The 17,119-nt window shown below is 43.4% G+C and overlaps 1 protein-coding gene across 1 annotated transcript; it reads right to left on the reverse strand.

The window, feature by feature from the left end:
* Positions 1–1,796: 1,796 nt before the first annotated feature.
* LOC103633176 (FT-interacting protein 3) lies at positions 1,797–7,543 on the reverse strand. The gene is made up of 2 exons (XM_008654862.4): positions 7,165–7,543; positions 1,797–5,148 (listed from the first exon to the last, which is right to left on the reverse strand). The coding sequence occupies exon 2, from the start codon at positions 5,082–5,084 to the stop codon at positions 2,010–2,012; it is 3,075 nt and encodes a 1,024-aa protein (XP_008653084.1). The 5' UTR covers positions 5,085–5,148; positions 7,165–7,543; the 3' UTR covers positions 1,797–2,009.
* Positions 7,544–17,119: the final 9,576 nt, after the last annotated feature.

Raw genomic sequence — 17,119 nt, forward strand, 5'->3', positions numbered from 1 at the left:
GGTTTCCCAATGACCACCGCTCTCTGGTCTTCACCCGTTCCAATAATCACGTGCACCAGCTTTGGGGTGAGTCATTGATCATTTTCCTACTCTCAATTCCACCTCTACTACCTTGTCTAGCTCGGTACATTAGTCACCGGACCACCGTGCCGTCGTGGTGAGCCGCATGCTCTCTGTAGAACATTTCCACTGTTTTTCCTGGCTCCAATAGATGCGCAATCGATTAGAACACGGTTTAGAGCAGGTTTAGACTATTCCCGTTCCCGAGCCTTCACCACCGTATCCGTAACCTCCGACTCGCCAGAGCTCGGACGAGGGCGAGGACCAGGGTTTGTAAATTCAAAGGAAGATAGGGGTTATTTGCAAATTCGCTGACTCATGTGAATAGCTCTTTGGACCGGTTTGCTGTTATTTCAAAGGCTGAGGGATTTTATACAAGATGGCCAGCGCGCCAGCGCTTTCCTGGTCGGGCTGGGTCGGCCTGTCAGTTTGAGCCCAAGTATAATTAAAACAATGTCCAATTAGTTTCTAATATGTGTTATCTTGTGAATTATGCTTTGGTTAGTAGAAGTATGCAAAAATGATGAAATAAATTTAACTGGTTCAAAGAAAATGAGTAATCCATGTTAAAAATATTTATTCTATTTTAACAGATGCTTTTCTATATAGCTTTTATTTAAAGTTAAGCTAATAAAGCATAATTGAATTTTTGTGATACAACTGTAGCTCTAAAAATTCTGATTTTTTGTACACTACTGTTGGTCAAATTGAGAATCAGAAGAAACAATGAGAATTTTGTTTTAGAGGGTCTAGTGTGAATTAAATGTTGGCGATCAACAGTGAGGTTTTGGTGGCAGCAACAGTGATGACTTCGTTGTGACACGAGTGACGGTCATGATCTTGAGTTGAACATGTTTTATTTGAGCAAAGTATTGTAAACGATGAGATTGTTTTTTTTCCTTTCTAATCGTTGGACCCTGACCCTAGAGTAGTTGGACCCTGACCCTAGAGTAGGGACAAGGGCACACACTGGCCCGAAGACTTGGGTCTCGCTTGCCGGGGTCCTAATATCCGACGAGGCGGTTCGGGACCCTTTGTGAGGACCTAAACGGTACACGTGGGGTCCTGACCCGTGAGGGTCTAGATCCATGAATGTAGGTCCTAAACATATCATTTTTCAAGGCACGTGTCAGTATCGGACCAAGGCATTCCTCCTGAAAGAAATGAAAACAAATTCCACGTCAATTCCATCCGGCACCTGACAATGGCACTAGACTCGTCACGTCACATTAACCCTTTCCGTTCCACGACCAAGGCACAGTAATCCCAACCGGACAGCGACAACGAGATGGAACCCGCCGCGGCAACCGGAGAGTCCCGTGATCCACGGCTGTCGCCGTCCCCGGAGGATCTCTCTACTGTAGGGCCTTCACCCTCCTTTTGGGATTACTATAGTAATCGAGATTACATGATTATTGATTCTTAAAGTAAAAGATGTTGAATGAAAAATGTGTATGCCTTTGTCAGAACAATGTTCTTTTTATATATTTTGCAACAGTTAGCCCATTTTGTGTGTCTTGATTCTTGCTAGCATTCTCTAGTAATATAGGGGCAATTTCTTGTTTTCTGTTGCAAAATTTTGAAATCCATTACATAACTGTTTGAAATCCCTTACATAATTCTTGCTAGCCCAATTTTTTTAGTTTGTTTTCACTTTGAAACTAATGTGGGAGATGATATTCGAAGTCTCAGCTTCGTAACTGTAAGTATATATCTGGTTACCAAAGTCAGTAGTCTTTCACCATGACAAACTTGACTAATTGAAGAAATTATTGTTGAAGCAAGCACCTTACATACATTTCATGCCATACAGAAGTTTCAATGTCTTCTTAATTTCTGAAAGCAGGAAACGAAAGTATAAGGCTATTATACAACGATATATGAGTGACAGAAACAGGTACAACAAAGAGGTACATTAGACATTGTTAACAGCTGTCTTCCAAGGAACTTTACAGCAAAGAATCCGTCTTTGCAGGTAGCCTCCTGAAGAAGTTTGCTGGTGCTGATGGCACCTTGTGGCGAAACCGAGGATGCCTCATCGAGAAGAACCCAAGGCAGAGTGCGATCGCTTGGAATGGTGTCACATATAGTATAATGGCAGTAATCAAGCAAAATATTAGGAACATAGCTGTTGCCCTTGGGTCCCTCCAGCTGAGCAATGACTGTAGCCTCTCTCCCTGAGTGGCAATGTCCCCAACAACTGTCTGTATCCTCCCAGCAACATGCCGTAACCTGTCGTACCTCATCCGAATGAGATCTGGGCTCTTGGAGGTTGGGAATGTGTCGAATTCCTCATCAAGCTCATCTGGGTTTGCAACATCAGCGTAAGAGATCCTTGTGTTCATGTGTGGTGGGAAGCGTGGCCGGAACCGGTAGTTCCACAGCCCTATCAAGAACATGTAGAGGAAGACTGTTGGCAGGATAAGGTCTGGATAGAACACAAGCATGACAAAGAGCACATGGACCAGCACTGTGGTGACAGGGTTCTTCCACTGGCAAACATCCCCAAACCACTTGCCCGCAGCGATGACCCCTGAGAAGACTTGCATGAGACGGAAGAAGTTAGCCTTGCTCCGCCGCATGCTCCACAGGTGGGAGCGAGCATCTGACATGAACTCAACGACCTCCTTGCGAACTGGTGGCTCCATGCGCCCCAGGCGCTGCGCGACAAGCTGCACAGCCTGGTGGCGCAGCATCTCCTGCTGAACTATCGACAGCGGCTGCGCGTAATGCATCTTGGGCAAGAGGGGCCTAGAGTATGTGAAGAGCACATTGATAAGGGACGCGGCTGTGAACCTGATGGCGAGATGGAGCTCGCCCATCTTCTTGACTCCTGACGGGCCGAGGACGAGCAACGGATACGAGTGCGTGTACACACGCCCCGTCTCAAGCGTCGAAAGCCGGATCCTGACTTTCCCGATGGGTTTATCCATGTGGCCTGCAGAGGAGCCGTTGTCTCCACTTATGTGACAGTTGTCAAACAGACCAATGGTGAGCACGGTTCCGTGATCGAAGACTTCCCACGTGTACTGCTCATTGAACCGAGGGCTCAGGCTGTCAACTATCGTGCGCGTCCGGACCCATTTTGAACCATACTTGGCAACACAGTACGCATCACAGGACCCACGGTCGTTTCTGGGTTTCGTTGGGTTAAGGCCGTTGGCGCTTAAAATGCCAACCTCAAGCATGCCGATGGGTGGCTTCCACAGCTGCTTCATCGTCGGACGGAGATCACTGCAGTACTGTGTGGACTCGTCGAGCACATGGTAGCCGCCTTCGAGGCAGACACGGAGGCTTACCTTCGCATAGAACTTGTCTTCCTTCTTCTTGAGCAGCTGGTCCACATCGTCGATCAGTCCTGGCCTCCTGAGATCAACCCACTGCGGCGGCACCGGCTTGTGGTCAGCCCGCCTCGGAAGCCTGGCGAGTGGTATGACAGCTTCACCGATCACCTCGTCTTTGTTCTGTGCCACACGGTCCTCTACCGACACGACCAGGTCGTCCTCGAAAGGCTCTGCCGCGACGAACATGAGCTCGTCGTTCCACATGAAGTTTCTCGTCGGCGAGCGAACCTGCCTCGTGTTGAGCAGCTGATGGCCCAGCCTCACCTTGACCAGAACATCAGGCACGCGGTTCTCCGCCATCGGGTATACGTCGTGCGCCTCTAGCACGTTGACCCTGACGTACCACATCCTCGGCGCAGGGTAGACCTTCCCGCGGATGTGGCTGTGGAGATGGGACTCCACCGGCGTTGACCCCGCATGGATGGCGCTCGGGAAGCACTCGTCTGCCTGGGTGCCGTACCAGACCGCGAGCATCAGCTCCCCTCTGTCCCTCATGCCGTCCTTGCCCACGAGACGGTACCACTCCGGTGCCAGCGGACTGTCCGGGGGCACCCTCAGGGGGACCTCGCTCAGGTCAACGCTCACTCGGCCGACGTAGTCGTCCCGGATGACGTCCTTGTCCTTGACGACGACCTCGAGCGTCGCCGACTGCATGACCTCCTTGGGGAACGCGAAGACCTCGTCCCACTCGGGCCTCTGGTTCTTCTCGAAGTACTTGGTTTTCATCTTGTAGTTCCCATGGCGCACCTCCACGTAAGGATCCAGGCTTCCGGTGATGTCCATGTTGGGCAGGTCGCGGGCCTTGACCACGCGCACGAAGAGGTACTGCATCTTCTCCACAAGGTCGTACGCCCCGGCCTTCTCGCCGGGGTACACCCGGCCGCCGATAACACGGCCACCACCCAGCGTCGGGCTTGTCTCCTTCAGCTGGAAGTCTATGGGCTGCTGCTGTGGACCTGGAGCGTACATCCTTGATACCTGAACCTGAGGCGCTGGGGCTGCGGCTTTGTTCGCGACCGCGGAGAAGCTTCTCTGCTGCTGGTCTCCGTAGTACGAACCTCCATCGGCGGCGTGGTATGGGTATGGCTGTGCAGGACGCTGCTGTTCCCTTGGCAAGTGCTGCACCTGTCTCACTGGGTTTGCTCTGGTCTCTTGGAAAGGGTTTGGAACGGAGCTGGCTGCTGCTGCTGCCTGCTGCTCCTGTGCAGCAGTGGTAGGCGTGCTTAGCATGTCGAACTCCTGGTGGTGGTGACCTCCTGGGGTAGCAGCAGACACGCTCACTGATGGATCGTCCGTGAGGAAGACTCTTAGCCCAAGCTCGCCGCGCGCGCGCGACAAGATCGTGCGCTTCTCCAGGGGGTAGTGCAGGGCCTCGGCATCAGGCTGGCTGACGAAGGACGTGCCCGATATGCGAACCTTGCCCAGGCAGGACTTGGAGTTGTCGGCACGGTTCGCGTGGTACACGTAGGCCTCGAGGTGCAGCTCCGGGAGGCGGGACGGGTCAGACACGTTGAAGTAGAGCTGCTCGTTCCAGACAGGGTTGAGGTCCCTGTCCCTGATGGCCGTGCGGGACTTCTGGCCGTCGAACTCGACCTCCACGAAAGGGTTCGCCGTGCCCTGCTCTTTCGGGAGGAGATCGTGAGCGCTGGTAACCTCGACGCCAAGCTTAAGATTGCTCATCGTGTGGCCCGCAGCCGGATCTTTCTTGGAGCACGGAAGGGACGGGACGCAACGGAGTATTATTCTGGAACAAGAACAACAACAAAAAACAAGCGTTGGAAATCTTATTCGGTGCGGAAACTACAGCAACAGCGCCAGTATTTTAACTACCAGCTTGACAAATATTCCCTCGATCAATAGGGTGGTTGGTCGGTTAGAAAAAAAGGAAATCTCAGTGATGCCCACAAGTTTTCCTTTGGTTGAGGAATCAACGGCGTGTGGGGGTACTACTGAAAAGCTAGACAGGAGAGGTGCAGATAAAAGGAAAATCGTGTCTTGTATCTTTTGCAAGTGATCGTGTACACATGTAGCAGTAGTAGATAGGAAAGCCAGTCCTCAACTATCTCAAGCATGGTGTGCTGATATAGGCCCTAACTATCAGCCACATTTGGGTGACCAGATGCTGATGATGCAGGGGAAAGAGAGATGCCACCAGCCGTCCAGCCAGCCCTCCCCTTTCGTGACTGTGACCGCCACTATGGCCACGACGGATGGTAATTATCTTGTCTTATTAACCGAGACTCGGATCCATTTTCATCACAAAGGAGCACAGCAGCACAGGTGTAGTATGAATGCGATGTTCATTTATTTCTGATGATACGGCTTGTTTGCGCCGGAGACGCAAGGTTGGCATCGGAAGGAGATCTGGAGCGAGGCATAAATGGAGCTGCACAGGTGTAACGTCCAGAAAGTGGCAGCTGAGCCTGTTGAGTTCAATCAAGAGATTAGGAGGGACCATTGTTCGGAGCCGGCCCCTTTTGGTGAGGGGAGGTAGGCAGGGAAGGTGTAGGCCTGCTAATGGCAAAAAATTCAACCCACTCTCACTCATACCTAAAACTAATAACTTTGATATTCATCCCACACCTATCCAAAAATATTAGAAGGAAGACCCATCTAATAACATTATTGATCGCAAACCAACCCGTAATTGGGCGGAAACCCATGAAAAAACCGTGGATTTAGCTTATTGTCTCATATCAAACCAACTGCATACACTGATACATGGTGATAATTTTATAGGTAGTTTCAGTGACATACAAAAACATAGTTGCATACACAGTGACAAATTTGATCGATGAACATTTAGGTCTCGAGAGAATAACAAAAAAAACATATGTTAAAGATCCTTAATCCATCTATGTTTAAAAGAAAAATAAAGTTAACAATTCAATTAACAAGAAGATACATAAAAAAAAGCCTTTGCTAAACGTGAAGTAGAAGACTTAGAGTAAAGTAACTGAATGACATGTGGTGGTGTTGTGGCTGAATTATCCAGTGTTCAGCCTGTAGTAGCATTAGTAGTTGTACAGCCTGTAGAGAGCCGACAAGGCAGAGACGCCCAATGAAATGAAATTTTCATCCAAAGTTCCAAACAAGCAATAAGTATAGTGTGCTGGATGCAATTCTGTTATGTCACTGGATTATGCAGATGGCGTGAAAGCGATAAGTATAGTGTGTTGCGTGCGACTAAAGAAATCAAAGACTTTTCTGAACCTAAAATAAAATGATACTGATTAGGGTGGTAGTCTGATTGGTGAAGACCCATAAAAGCTCATACCTATACAAATCCATCTATACCCATGGGTATAAACCATTTTGACCCGCAATATAAAATAAACTCACCCAACCCAACATGTTCATAATTAAAACTCATCACAACCCACCAAAAACAAACTCATTTCTTAAACCACCTAAAATACCTATTTACATCCGCCCTATTCGCAGGCCAAGGCAGGTGGTGGGAGGATGGGATGTCCATGAGGGGAGGTAGGCATCACGCCGGAGGTTTCAGCACTGATGTCCATGATGTTATTTGAGCCACTCCATCCATCCATCGCCGTGTACCGATCGTAAAAGAGAGAGAGAAGAGAGAGGAGAATTTTGAGTGGTGACTAGTTCGAAAGCAGGAGCGCGAAACGACGCAGCCTTGACTACGAGACCAGCCGATTCACCCCTCCGCCGCCGTGACCAAACAAAACCCACCGAGGAACGCACACAAGTAGTAGTAAATACAGGCGAGAGGATAGGATAGATCGCTAACCTTGAGGAACGCAGAGGGCAGCCGTCGTCGTCGTCGATCTTCTTCTCTTGCTCCTTGGTGGGTTGTCGAGCGAGGAGGACGAAGACGGAGATGGATCGGATCGGAGACGATGACTGTCTGTCTGGCTCTGGTGATAAGATAGGAGCTGATGAGAGCTCCAATCCAATCCCAAGGCCGCTTGCTGGCCAGCAAACTGACGGAGAGCAAAACAAGGGGTCGCTGCAAAACGTTTATCTGTTTGGTGCGGTCGTCGCTGCTGGGTGGTGCCGTGTGTTGGACGTTTACAATTTAGCCGGAAAGAGAGGAGAACGAGCCGAGCGCGAGCGCGTGACGGCGTGAGTGTGAACTCAGACAGAGAGAGAGAGAGAGAGGGAGAGATTAAAGCACTGCAAGTATTAATATAGCGCGGGGTGGTGACATTGATATGCTAATGAGGAGCAGTTAGGTTTAATTAATCACTCCTAACACGCAGCTACAGGCCTAGAACTAGAAGCAAGGTTTGCGACAGGTGACCGTACGTGTGACGGCTTGGTAATGGCGGGCGTTTTGCTGCGTTGGCGCCTTGGTGGCGTCATTTTCTATCGCCTCCCGCCCTTAATTGGCCACTGCTCATCGCGGCGGTGCGCCCACCATTGCTTTGTTCGCTTCTCATCCTATCTTTTTTCTTTCCTCCTCTGGTTCCTCTCATCTCTCGTCTTTTTTTTACGTTCCGGGTCCTCCTGCGATGGTCATCGTCAAGATTTTTCCCCGGGTATCGTTGCTTACCAAGTCATAGCTAGTATCGCTTTCTCGCGCCGTATCTAGTTTTAACGCTAGAAGAAGAAAAATAAACTTAAGGACTAGTTTAGGAACTCCATTTTTTAAAGTGATTTTTATTTTCTCAATAAAAAATAAATTAATTTACTTGAAAAAATAAAAATCTCTTGAGAAAATGAGATTCCCAAATTAGCCCTAATAATCTCAAATAATCCATCTCAGCCTTCACAATGATCTCTCGTGTCACTAGTTTTGCTCGTGTCCTTAGTTTTGTTGTGCTTTCTTAAACTTATCCACCTCAGCCTTCACAATGATCTCCCATGACATGTGTCACTGTCTCGCCATGTGGCATGTGCGCTTGTAGTTTGCAACAAAAAAAAAACAAGTTTGCAGTGTCTATTAAGTCTTACCAAAAGAAGGAAACACACTAACAACTAGTACCCATTTCTATCGATTATTTCTGTTCACCGTTTTCGTAATTTCCAGTGCGTTTGGCATGATAATGGAATCGAAGTAGCTGTCTGTTAACAGTGCAACCGCAGAAGATGGCTTGGCTTGTAAAATTGCAAGGAAAAAGGAGGTCGCGCACTTGTGATTTGCAATGCAAGGACAGAGAAGGAGCAGGAGCGCGTGGATTCCAGACCTGAAAGCACGGCTGCTGCAAGTCTGCAACTACTACTGCAGCGGACGTTGACCTGGATGGACCCCACCCTCCACAGCAATTAGCCAATTAGCATACTGTTATATAGTTTTTTTTTTTTGTGTGTGTGGGGGGAAGAAGAAGCAGAACAATGCACAACAATCACGCGCTAGCTTCACGCGTTTTAGAAAATATATAAAATTCGGAGTTTTTCGCACTAATGTCTAAGGAAAGAGACAAACGAGGAATATTTTGCGTCCAACGTCAGACTGAAGACTGAAGACCGGAGAAAGCCGTTGCCAATGTCTCAATAAGTAGACCTGTTTAGTTGAATTTTTTTTTTCTAAATAAGAATTTGACTGAGGAGATAATCTAAATGTCATGAAGATTATGAAGATTACGTGTAGAATAAAATAAATTGGTCTATATGGTTTAAGATCTAGAAAGTGACGGATTTTTACTATTACCGCAACTCTGTCAATTATATGTTCAAGTTAGTTTTATATTATTTTTATCAAATCGATTCTCACAAAAGCGGATTAAAAAGCTGACCGTTTGACAGTGCTAAACAAACACGCACAATGTCATCCCGCGCAAATCGCTTCACTTTGATGATAAAAAAAAGATGTGTTGTAGACAGCATCAGACCTCTTGTTACTGTTGCAAAGAAAGACGAGATACAGAAAAGGTGAGTAAGCAAAAGCAGAGAGTCTTCCACACCAGCTTTGGACTTGTGGTAAATCTTAGCAAAGGTAATAATTCATAAGTAAACCAGTATTCCTTAGCCGACCAGTCAACTACGTGGATAACCTTCCAAGCTGAAGTTAGATCCTAAGCACGGAATCAAATACAGGCATACAAGACCTTTCAGAGCAGAACTGCATATACAGAATCTAGCAATTTTTAGCCTGACCAGAACAAACCAATTTTTTTTCTCAAACTTATGCATTGCCTTGTCTCGGTTAGTCTTGTCAATTTCAGACATGTGACTTGTATCTTGTCTAAGCAAGGAATTATAAACCTCAAACATCCTACTTCCTTTTGCTCCTGTGCAGCCTTGAGATTATCTTTGATACTTCAATCTATGCTTCTGTCACCTTTTCACACTCCACCTTACTATCTTACTACACTTTTGACAATATCGTCTCCAAAGATGATTTTGGAGTCCGATCCATTTGCTTAACAATTAATTTCAGAATAAATCTTATAGGTTCACTCATAAATCTGACTTTGTCTTGCGTGACAAGTTTAGAACTAAATCCATCATATTAACCAAGTCAGTTTCCGACTTTGTTTTGTGTGATAAGTTCGAAACTAAATCCATTGGACCATGAAGATCGAAAACGAGTTAGTTTCAGCTTTTATCTTTTGTATGGTTATTCTGAGCCTATTCCCGTAATAACAGAGAGGATGTTCTCTTCAAAAGGCATGAGAAACGACTAATCTATTGAGTTAGGGTTTTATAAAGGGAATCCTCGGTGATGCGTGAGCTCAAGCTCCTTCACTGACGTCGGCGTGACGACGACAATAGGGAGAGATTGAGAGAAGCATCTCTGAAACCTCGCTTCGCTGAAGAATCTGCACATGTCAAGCAAATCATGTTTTTAGTCAACAATCATGCGATTGTACTAACATCATAAATAGAAGCATGCGAGTAGTCCCAATCAAAACAAAGGCATTGTTCGTGGTCTGGTATAAAAACGGAGATATATTAGCACAAATATTAATGCTCGTTTTGTATTAACCCACTATTTATAAGATTGACACGCTAAAAATAGTGTAGGTATTACCATACTCTATTGTTCCAGTATCGCTTACAACCATGTTGATAGAATTATTCTGCCCTTATTGACTCTTCTTGATGACCTTCCTGTCGTGGCATTTATTTGGCGAAGTGCCCAGTCTTGCCACTGCTATAGCAGACGATATATTTCATGTTAATATTTTTTTCCTTGAAGTTGGTGATCCATACTGAAAGTGCATTCATCCCTTTTGTGAGTTTTGGTGATTTGGATAACAACACATTTAAAAGACTAACAAGTTTGCTAAGTGTTGAACAGGAAATTCAGTATGATGAACATACTTGAATAGTATATAATGACAGTGAACAAAGGTTCAACACAAGGTTAAATAACCAGTGAGACAATGCAAATGGATACAATATGATCTCTATATTGGTTTGAATATATGGACAAGACCTAAGAAATCACTACATACATATGATCAGAATAGAGGATGAAGTGATTAAGAGGATTGGTCAAACCAAAGTGAATAAGATGTGAGGAATCGTGAATTGGCTTGACCATATTACTATCAGTCCATATATGCTTATATGAGAATCAAACTAGAACTTGATTGATCTTAGCAGTTATATCTAGATGTCATTCAAGCAAGGTTCACAATATTGAAGAAATGATTCTCTCAATGGATGCTCAATTTGATGTGACTCAAGAATGGCTTGATAGGGTGAAGATAGCAAGGAAAGGGCTTCGAGGAACTAAGCGAAGGTGAAGGTCAAGCGACGGCTTGTAGACCGAGGTACCATGGCTAAGGTGAAGAAGAGAGTACTTGCACTAAGTCGATGAACTAATCAGCTATGAAGAGTTATAACATGTTGATGCATCAGTAAGGTGACTTGAAGCCATGATTTGAACTCATATAAGGTGATATGGTACAAGTCACTGGGTTTGATTTGAGTTTGCTTCAAAAGGTGAGACAAAGATGTTTGTGATCCTTATGAAGCAATGCCATGGAGAAATCACACATGAGACACCAATGACTCAAGGAGTTTACTTCATTATATTTTATTTAACTTGAGTATAGGAATCGTCGTACTATAAAGGGGGATCCAAAAAGAAGGTTGGTGTTTGCCAAAGCTCAAACCTCTCTATTCAAAAGCTATTTTTGAAAAGCAAAAATCTCTTTAACGTTCTATGGTTGACCGTGGTTAGGGTTGAGAAACCTAGAGTGTTCTTGCTGAAAAGCAGCTTAACTTCTTCAACTGCAGCTGAGCTTTCCAGCTGAACTTGACTTCAGCTGAGTTGAGCTTCTTCAGCTGCAGCTGAGCTTTTCAGCTGAGCTGAACTTCAGCTGAGTTGAGCTTCTTCAGCTGCAGCTGAGCTTTTCAGCTGAGCTGAACTTCAGCTGAGTTGAGCTTTCTCAACTTCAGCTGAACTCAACTTCAGCTGTGAACCTCTTTGACCATACACCAGCTGAACTTGCCTCCGGGCAGTTGAGCTGGGGTTTTCTCTCCTAAACTCTCTGGTCAAGACCAGTTGAACTGGTCCTGAGGGGCAGTTCAGCTGGTCTCTGACCCCTCTGACCTCTGATCTGCAGTCTGCCAGTCAGACTGGCAAACAGGTCGCCAGGAGCTGTCAGGGGCGGTTCAACTGGTTTTGGTCAACTTTGACCAGTCTGCGGTCAGTCTGCGCGTCAGTCTGCCAGTCAGACTGGCAGACAGGCTGCCAGGCCTGCCAGGGGAGGTTCAACCGCCCTAGGGGGAGGTTCAACCGGTCTCAGGCAGAAAAATCTGCCCAACGGCTAGTTTTGAGCTCCACCTATATATACTACCTCCTACCTCTCTCCCCATAGCAGTGAGCACGATTTGAACTCCATTTCTAACCCAAGAAACACCTCCCTCTCTCTCTCACACATCTCTTGCCTCTCCCATTTCAAATCTTTGGAGAGAAATCTTTGAGTGAGCTTGAGAGCTGCGGTTTTGTGCTTCATCTCTAAATCTCTCTTGCTCTTCTTCTTCATTCGAGCTTTGGTACTACATCGAGTTCTTTGTGGATTCATTACTCTTGGAGCTTCTAGCTCCTAGACGACTAGGTGTCTCTTGTGAGTCTCCAAATCTTGTGGAAGACCACAAGAAAGTTTGTATTACCCGCTCGTTTGAGCAAAGATTATTGTGTGGGCTTGACCTTTGTGGTCGGCAAAGGGAGGATTAGGGTTGAAAGAGACCCGGCTCTTTGTGGGCGCCTCAACGAGGAAGTAGGGCACCTTTTGTGGTGTGACCGAACCTCGGGATAAATCTTGTGTATCTTGTGTTCTTGCTCATTGTGTTTGTTTGTGTTCTTCGTTCTCTCACCATTCCGTGGAAGATTGTTTATATCTTTTTGGTGTGTGGATTTTGAGAAGTGCCCTTCTCTGATCTACTACTTTGAACCCTGTGGATCATTTAGAACATCTCATTTCCAAAGTTAACTGGGTGAATTTCGAGATCAATTCAGTTTTACCCAGTTTGCTTCTAGTTTTTGTTGAAAATATTTTAACTTGCCTATTCACCCCCCCTCTAGGCAACTTTCAATTGGTATCAGAGCCTAATCCTCGTTCTAACGCTTAACCGCGTGAGGAAAAGATCATGTCGGGGGGACTAAGAAACGAAAATGCTTCTAAGCTTGAAAAAGTTGAGATTGCCTCGACTTCATCTTTTGGTGCAGATGTTGATCCTAGGGCAATAGATCTTGCCATGAGAATCGTCGAAAGGATGTTCCTCAAAATGAAGGAAGATGAGGCGAAGAACAAGATTGAAGAAGAAGAAAATGATCGATGGAGACCAAACGACGAATCCACCTCTTCACAAGGTTCGTCTTTCAAATCCACTTCTCATATGTGCTTTGTCGCTAATGGGAGTGACAGTGAAAGCGAAAGTGAGGATGAGGAGGAGCATGAAAGTGATAGTGAAGATGAGGATGATCTTCAACAATTCTTTGCTCAACTAAGCAAGAAGAACCGGATGAGCTTGATCAAACTCATGAAAAGAGCAGAAGAACAAAAGGAAATGCTTCATAAGCAAGAAGATATCCTCATCGAAAAAATCAAAGACTTGGAGAAGTTGACCAAGGAGCATGAGAAGCTAAAGTGCTCTCATGATCATTTGGTCCAAAGGTACGAAAAGGTTTCAATTGAGCAAACTAGTACTTCAAATGCTTTATCATGTGTTGCTCAATTAGAAAAAGAAAATACTATGCTCAAGAACACGATAGAAAAGCTAAATATTGAAAATCTAGCTTTGCTAGAAAAACATGATATGCTTGTGTGCTCTCATAATAAATTTATAGATTCACATATCATGCTAGAAATGGCTCACGAGGTTGTGTTAACTAATTTGAAATCATACCAACCTCACATATGCACATGTACTCAAGTAGAAACTATATTATCATGTGCTAACAAATGTTGCTCTCAAGAAAGCCAATCTTCCATTGAGCTAGACATTTCAGGAATTAGTGATATTTCTATCACACAAGAAAATAAAGAGCTCAAGGAAGAAGTTGGAATGCTAAGAAGGAGCTTAACTCGTTTGAAGGGAAAGTGTCATGCTCAACCTTCTCAAGATAACTGTGATAATATGGTGGAAAAGCTTGAGAAGGGGACAACCGTAGCATGCACAAAACCCCTTCAAAAGAATACCAAGCTTTCCAAGAAGGGCATGAGCAAAATCCATGGTGAGAAAATTAATGCTCATATGATTTGCTCTAACAATGTACCTATGTGCTTCAACAAATAAAGATCAAAGAAAAGCGATAGGAGATGCTATGGATGCAAGGAGAAGGGCCATGAAATTGATTCATGCCCCCACATGAAGAATCAAGACCTTGCACGATCAAGAAAGATGACCATCAAAAAGGATGAAAGCAAAAGGCAAATGCATTGCAAGGACAAGCATCGCATTTGCTACAATTGCCGTGAAAAAGGTCATCTATTCAAGGTTTGTCCAAAGGGTAAAACTCCTAAGCCTAACTTGTCAATACATTCAAATATGCTTAGGAGACCCAAATTTGACTCTTGTGCTAGAAAGGTGATGAGTTCACCACATTCTAGGACCAAGGCTATTTGGGTGCCTAAGTCCTTATTGGCTAACCTTGATGGACCTATCATGAGATGGGTACCAAAATGTACTTAATAAGTTTTGCAGGTATCTAGAGATGATATGAAGCTTTGGGGTGCTTGAGCGGTTTAACTCAATTCTTATCTCAAGTTATCAATCTTACATTGTCTATCATTTAAGATTGACCCAAAGATGAATTGAGTTGTTATATCACTAACTTCATATTCTTCTCTAGCAAGAAATTGTGTTGTAGGGAATAAGGATTAACCTTTGTAGGAATCAAGCAAAAGGCCTACAACCAAGTGATATCCAAAGGATGGTAACAATTAACTCTTAAGTGCACATTGCTTTTAATTGGTATATTCCTTTGTGTCTTTTGTAGCCACATAGGAAAAATGAAGCACTTGAGAATGAACTTAAAAGATTTTACCTTGCTTTGGAAAGGATCTAATTATATGGTAGATTGCAAGTTCATATTTTTATATTGTGACAATCTACATGATTTAAATTGATTGTATGTATCTTGTGGCATATTTCCAATTTATTATCGTATTATTGCCATGACCTAGACATAAAGAGTATTATCCCATGTTCTTAAATGAATAGAGTGCTAAGTAAGAAATTCAAATTCTTAAAGCACTTACCAAAAGGGAATTCTCTATATGACTAGAGTTGTGAGACTAATGTTTCTATCCAAGTGTTTATGTAGTCTCACAACATGAGAATGTGTTTCCCAAATGGAGTGTGCCATTCAACATTCAAAGAAGATCGAACCAATACTATGTGATGTATTCATTCTTGTTTAAATTGGTTTTGAGTCTTCTACATTAATCACTCACCATGCTATGAATTAAACTTGCCATGTAAACTTAATTAAATAATCATGCTACTTTCATCTTTTTTACAATTGATGTTATGCATGATGCTTGTAAGGGTAATTTAGTTCATATCATGAGGTTTCCTTGTTTTAGTAACCTTCTTGTCATTCATATACTAGAGGTTGCTAAATAGGAAACTATTGCTTGTGTTACTAATACAATCTCTTTTAAGATATTTAATGGAAATTCATAAGTAGAGATTGTGCTCTTTCAATTGGTAAAATCACAAGCTTTAAAGGTTAATCTTCACCTAAAAGGAAGATTAGGAATGTTCAAGGCAAAGGTATGGAACAAATTGCTTCAATTGGTAGTTGATCAATAGTAGTTCCTTCCAAGTGGCATTCTTTCAATTGGTAATAATATATTCTATGGAAAGGAATGTCAATATGAAGGTTAAATTCCTTTTGGCTTAAATTTGTAAATTAATGCATATTGTGAATTCACTGCTCCATGTGCATTAACTTAAAAGGAATTTAATTTATGCCTTTACGTCTCATAAATGATGATTTGTTTGCCATTCATATATAGATATCATCATTCATTAAATACTTCCTTGTACTACTAATACCTCTTTTCAAAGTGTTTCATCGACTAGTTTTAAAAGGAAAAGAGATAACAAAGAAGGAAGTCTCCACAAATGATGAAAAGAAGAATACTAAGGTGACACCACCACAGATAGTAAGATCTGTCAAATTGGTATAATAAATGGTACATTCTACTTGGTGGTAAGTATTCTTAACGATAAGTTAATTCATTGCAAATCTATCATGCCTTGAACAATATATGTAATGTACTCCTCATGAGTCTCTTAACTGAATTGAAAGTGCATGTGGTAAGTCATTCAAATACTTGATGCACATATCTAGTGGGAGAACATTATATATCTTGTGTCGTAGAGAATAAGTTTCCCTTGAGTAAGCTATACTAAGACAATCCAAAATGGTAAATTTGTATCTCATTCATATGGATTGTAATCTTTGTTTTCTTAATAGCTACTCTTGATGCAGTTTAAAATTCCCTTATAGTTAAATCTAAAAGTGCATAAGAACCTTTTTGTTGATATTCATCACATACATTTGCACTAACATGGATATGATTTTAAACTGTAAAAGGTACAATTAGTTATCCATACTCTCTAAATTTGGAAACCCACATTTTGATATCTTAGAAATCTACTTCAATCGATATCCATATGCTTCACATTAAATTGGATCACTAAGTTGTAAATTCCATGCATAACTTGTCTTCATGTTATGAATGCTTGTGCGACTAACCTTGATAAGCTAGGTGCACCCAAGGTCAAGCTAGGTTCATCATCAAGAAGGCCACACAACGATGTATTAATAAAAGGAGAAAAAGCTCCTATTCTTAACTCTAGTTTTTATCTATGTGATTAAATATTGACTTGAAACCATGTAAGATGGTTGTCAAGTATATGTGGGTGCCTACACAAAGAGAAAGGCCACAATAAAGATTGTGTGGGTACTCAAGGCTCTTACTACTAATCTCAAAGGACCCAATTCAAATTGGGTACCAAGATATGAGGCTTAAACTTGTTTTGCAGGATCACTCCTTCAATGGATCAAGTTGGGTGCTCGATAATGAATGTATAAATCATCTTTGGAGATAGTAGCAAGGGTGGTAACAACTGAATCTCAAGTGCAAATTATTTTCAAATCTTATCTCTTTTGTGACTTGTGTAGCCACTAAGGGAAAAGAAGCACTTGAGGATATACATCAGTTGTTGATTATGAAATAAAGGTCTAATTGGAAGTTGAATGAATATTATCATATGGTGAACAATCCAAAATTATGTGACGTATTCTCTATCTAGTTAATTTGGATTTG

The sequence above is a fragment of the Zea mays genome, chromosome 7, assembly GCF_902167145.1.
Source record: "Zea mays cultivar B73 chromosome 7, Zm-B73-REFERENCE-NAM-5.0, whole genome shotgun sequence".
Classification (NCBI taxonomy): Eukaryota; Viridiplantae; Streptophyta; class Magnoliopsida; order Poales; family Poaceae; genus Zea; species Zea mays.